At 64.9% G+C, this 5,139-nt stretch overlaps 1 protein-coding gene across 1 annotated transcript; it reads left to right on the forward strand.

The window, feature by feature from the left end:
* Window positions 1-628: 628 nt before the first annotated feature.
* On the forward strand, window positions 629-5,139 carry LOC141978122 (phosphoglycerate mutase 2). Its single transcript, XM_074939978.1, has 3 exons — window positions 629-1,121; window positions 3,170-3,350; window positions 4,928-5,139. The coding sequence occupies exons 1-3, from the start codon at window positions 708-710 to the stop codon at window positions 5,095-5,097; spliced, it is 765 nt and encodes a 254-aa protein (XP_074796079.1). The 5' UTR covers window positions 629-707; the 3' UTR covers window positions 5,098-5,139.

Raw genomic sequence — 5,139 nt, forward strand, 5'->3', positions numbered from 1 at the left:
CTCCACATGCCCCCCCTTACTCAAGGGATCCCACCCTGGTGCTGTGACCCTTGCGGTGCTGTGCAAGCCATGCCAGCCTTGGGGAGTGGCTCCTCCGCCTGGGCGCCAAGGTGCAGGAGGGCACCTCCGTGGGCGAGGCAGACTGGCTCCCCCGCCCATTGCAGCCCCCACTGCCACCTCAGAGGGATTCAGAGGGATGATTTAACTGGGAATTGGTCCTGCTTCGAGCAGAGGGTTGGACTAGATGACCTTCTGGGGTCCCTTCCAACCCTGATATTCTATGATTCTATGATTCTATGATTCTCTCCAAAGAGGCCCAGGGGCCAGTGACACTCCCGAGCTGAAGAAGCAGCTCTGGCTTGAACCATTCTCTGCCCCCAGCCCGGAGTGTTACTCTGGAGCCAGGCCCTGGGCCCAGCCCCCTCTTCTGGGCGGCTCCAACATCCAAGGTCATAAGACTGCCCAATTCCGGGCTATTTCTGTCCTGGGAGGGGGAGGGAGCCCTTGGCCTGGCTGTTACTGGAGCCCGGGGAGGGACTGCCCTCCCAGCAGTGCCATAACTGGCTGCCTGCAGCTGTCCGTCTGCCCCGGAGTGGGTGCCGATTGGGCTGGGGGTTATAAAAGGGGCACACAGGGCCATAGGGAGGTGCTGTTGCAGCTGCCACAGAGCTGGGCTCTCCAGGCACACTGCCCTTCCTGCCCCGAAGATGCCAACCCACCGGCTAGTGATCGTGCGCCACGGCGAAAGCACCTGGAACCAGGAGAACCGCTTCTGTGGCTGGTTCGACGCTGACCTGAGCGAGAAGGGGGCGGAGGAGGCGCGGCGCGGGGCCCAGGCCCTCCGGGAGGCGGGCTACGAGTTCGATGTCTGCTACACCTCGGTGCTCAAGAGGGCCATCCGCACCCTCTGGGCCATCCTGGATGGCATCGACCAGATGTGGCTGCCTGTGGTGCGCACCTGGCACCTCAACGAGCGCCACTACGGGGGCCTGACTGGCCTCAACAAGGCCGAGACCGCCGCCCAGCACGGCGAGGAGCAGGTGAAGATCTGGCGGCGCTCCTACGACATTCCCCCGCCTCCCATGGACGAGCAGCACCTCTACTACCAGGTCATCAGCAAGGTGAGTGCCAGCCAGGCACCCCGGGGAGGGGCAACCAGGCGCCTGGGTTGGAGGGGAGGGGCACTAGGGGGGTACTAGCTGGGCACTCAGCAAAAGAGGAGTGGGGGTGCTAGCCGGGTTCCCTGGGGGCTGGGTGGGACAGGGGAGGCAGAGGGAGTGCCCGCTGGGGGTGCGTGAGGTGGGCGAGTGCCAGATGAGGGGGCAGCGAGTGCCAGCCTGATGTCTTGCTCAGCATCCTGGGGGAAAGATGGGGAGGATGCCCAGCCTGGTACCCCGGGGAGGGCTAGGACGTGCCCAGCCAGCTGCACTGGGGCGGGGTGGCACCAGGAGAGGCAGACGGAAGCATCCACTTCCCGGCAGGCTGACATCACAGGCAGGGGCAGCAGGTGCTGGGGGTTGCTGAGCTGGTGCTCGGCCGGGGCGGGGGGGGGGGGGGGCGGGGGCAGGGCTTTTTGCTAAGCAAACAAGGATCTGGGGAGCGATGGAGGGGTAGGGACAGGAGGGCACATGCTCGCCCAGCACTGGACCCCAGGCCTCTCCCTCCCAGGACATGGCAGAGCAGGGGTGGGCAAACTTTTTGGCCCGAGGGCCACATCAGGGTGCGAAACTGTATGGAGGACTGAGTAGGGAAGGCTGTGGCCCCCAAACAGCCTGGCCTCCACCCCCTATTTGCACTCTCCCACTTCCCGTCCCCTGACTGCCCCCTCCTGGGACCCTCCACCCCAAACCGCCCCCCCCCCCGGGATCCCACCCCCTATCCAACCCCCCTTGCTCCCTGTACCCTGACTACCCCAACCTATCCACACCCCCACCCCCTGACAGGCCCCCCGGGACTCCCATGCCCTATCCAACCCCCCCTGTTCCCTGATCCCTGACAGCCCCAGAACCTCCGCCCCACCCAACCGCCCCTGCACCCTGTCCCCTGCTACCCAACCCCTGCACCGCCGCCCCGTTACCATGCCACTCAGAGCGGCAATAGCTCGCAGCCACGGGGGCGAGCCTCACCGGCTAGGAGCTCAGGGGCCAGGCAGGATGGTCTTGAGGGCTGGATGTGGCCTGCGGGCTGTAGTTTGCCCACCTCTGTGGTAGAGACCTGATCACAGTGCAGAGAGATGCCTGAGGCTCTCACCAAGCATCTGGGCTGGTGCAGCTGCTGCCCGACCTCTCCTGGCACAGACACTGGGCCTGTGGTATGAAGCCCTCACCCGGCCACAGGCATTAACCCACACAGCTCCCTGCGGTGGGCACAGGGCCTTCAGGGTGGGCATCAGCCCCGTGGCTCCTGAGAAAGCTCTCTGGGGAAGCCCCTCAGGGTCCCTGTCTCAGTGCTGGGGGGCATCAGGCTGGGGGCAGCGAGCCCCCCCACCCCTTGGGCAAGATGGTCAGGCTGATTCATTGTTCTCGGGCACAGCTGGCCCATCTCACCAGGGACACACATGGGGTCGGGCTGACAGTGGAGTCCCTGTGCATGGCCTCACAGCCCCCCCCACACCCAGGGTGGGTGATGGCCCCAGCCAGCCAGCCTGTCCCTGCACGGTAAATAGTCTGCTCGGGCCATTGTCTGGCTAATTCCTGCTGTGTGGTTGAAGTTGGGGGAGGAGCTGGGATCCCACCCTGCCAGAAGCCACCAGGCCAGATCTGTCTCTGGGAGTGAAACTGGGGACAGGGCAGTGTGGGCCCTGGGGTGCCAATCTGGAGGGGGGGGTGCTGTGTGTGGTGGGGGAGGGGAGCTCATATGCTGTGGGAAGGGGCTAGCGAGGAGACCCTTGTAATCCAGCCCCTTCCAGCAACAGGCTCCCTCTGGGTTCTGGGCTGAGCCCAGCTCTGGTTCTGATTAGCAACTCCGCTGCCTCTGGCTGAGCCCCAGGAGGGCTTGGGGGCAGGAGGCTGGGGGGGAGCCCCACTCCCCTCCCACGTTAAAATGTTCGTTGTTACCCAGGGTCCAGCCCAATTGTCCCCCTGCATCTGCCCCTGGGCTGGAGAGGGAGTGTTGGGGGCAAGTGGGGCTTGTGTCCCTAGCGCTACCAGGGTGTTTCCCTGCCCCCCAGGAGAGGCGCTACGCAGGCCTGAAGCCCGGGGAACTGCCCACGTGCGAGAGCCTCAAAGACACCATTGCCCGTGCCCTGCCCTTCTGGAATGAGGAGATCGTCCCCCAAATCAAAGCCGGCAAGAGGGTGTTGATCGCCGCCCACGGGAACAGCCTGCGTGGCATCGTCAAGCACCTGGAGGGTACAGCCCCCTGCCCCCCAGCTAGCTCCCCAGCTTGGGGGGCTCTACACTGGGCTTTTCGAGCTGGGGCACAGCCCATGACGGCACACCCTGTGCTCTGCCCGGTGGCTGCCCCTAGAGCCCCTGCTGCAGAGATCCCTAGTGACTGCCCAATGCCCAGGGCTATGCCCTCCCGGCCTTAGAGGCCCCACCCCGGAGAGAGGCCCAGCAGGCCCATGGGGCGGTTGTGAGCTCAGGGCCCTGGAGCAGACAGGCTGGGCCCCAGTGCAGAGCTATTGCTGACGGGTGACCTTTAGCTGGGCCGGGTGCCAGGCCCTGTGCTCTCTCAGCTATGCGCCCTTTGTAAGGTCTCTGGGGTTCGTTCCCTCTAGCCTTGGCGTCTGCTACTGGGGACACGGGGGCGAAACGGGTCCCCATCTGCCTCCTGGAAATTCACTGCCTGTCGCCTTGCTCTGGGCTGGGGCTGCGCAGCCAGAAGAGAGGGCCCTCAGGGTGATTAGCAGGGCTGCCAGTGAGCTGTGGGGGCTGGTTTCCCAGCCAGCGGGCAGCAGACTGCTCTGCCAGGGGGGCTGCTGAGGAAGGGGGGCAGGGAGTGCCAGGGAAGGAGCTGCAGTGTGCTGAGAAGGGACCTAGCAGGGAGGTGTCCCCAAGCTCCCTCCCCCAAACCTGATTTGGTTAAAGGCTCTAAGCCACTCAGCAGCCAGCTGGGGTGGGCCGTAGGGGCAGCAGGTCTTATCCACCCTGGGACCTGAAGCTAGATATGGGCAGGAGGGGGTCTAATATGGGCATCAGGAGTCCGGAGGGCAACTCCCCCACCCCTCTCTGTGCCTCAGTTTCCCCCACTGTAACATGGGGCTGACGGCCCAGGGCTGGGAGATCTAATCAGCGGGCAGGTGAGGACCTGGTGCAGCACCCACAGTGAGCGACTCCCAGCCTCAGCACAGGTGCAGCCCAGGATTGGTGCGCCGCGCATCCAAGGCCCAAGTGAGTCAGGTGCGGGGTGGTGGGGAGTAGGAGCTGGCAGCTCCGTGACCGGCTGCCGCAGAAGGTGCTTGCTATTTTGAGGCGGGCATCACATTTCAAGGCTCTGGTTTCCACACTGACCAGCCACCTCCCCAACCCCTGCTGGGATTCGGTTTCCCTGGCCTCTGAGCCCTGGCCCAAAAGGTCACTGAGGGATTCCAAGGAGCTTTTTTCAGATGCAGGCAGACGGAGTCACATGACCCAGCCTGAGAGATGTGGGGCAGCTCCTCAGGGGGCACCCCACAATGCCCCCTGCTGGGAGAGGCCAGGGCTGGAGTAGCTGGAAGCTTCCCCCACAACCAGCGCCCTGCCCCGCCCCCACAGCGCCCCCTGCTGGGACAGGCTGGGGCTGGAGTGGCGAGGGGGCTGCCCCCACAGCTGGCACTGCCACCCCACTGGCTGTGTTTCTGCCTCTGCCAGCAGGAGGCGCTGTAACCTTGTCGCTCTGCAGTGGGAAAGTGCCTGGTGTCTCTGCGCTGGGGCAGTCGCAGTGGGCAGCAAGGGAGGCAGCAGGAGCCACGGGCTATCTGACCCCCTGCCTGCTCTCCCCACAGGGATGTCCGACGCCGCCATCATGGAGCTGAACCTGCCAACCGGGATCCCCATTGTGTACGAACTGGATGAGAGCCTGAAGCCCACCAAGCCCATGCAGTTCCTGGGCGACGAGGAAACCGTGCGCAAGGCCATGGAGGCTGTGGCAGCTCAGGGCAAGGTCCAGAAGTGAGGGGGAGGGAGAGCAGCCAGGGCAATAAACCCATGAAACCCG

The sequence above is a fragment of the Natator depressus genome, chromosome 26, assembly GCF_965152275.1.
Source record: "Natator depressus isolate rNatDep1 chromosome 26, rNatDep2.hap1, whole genome shotgun sequence".
Classification (NCBI taxonomy): domain Eukaryota; kingdom Metazoa; phylum Chordata; order Testudines; family Cheloniidae; genus Natator; species Natator depressus.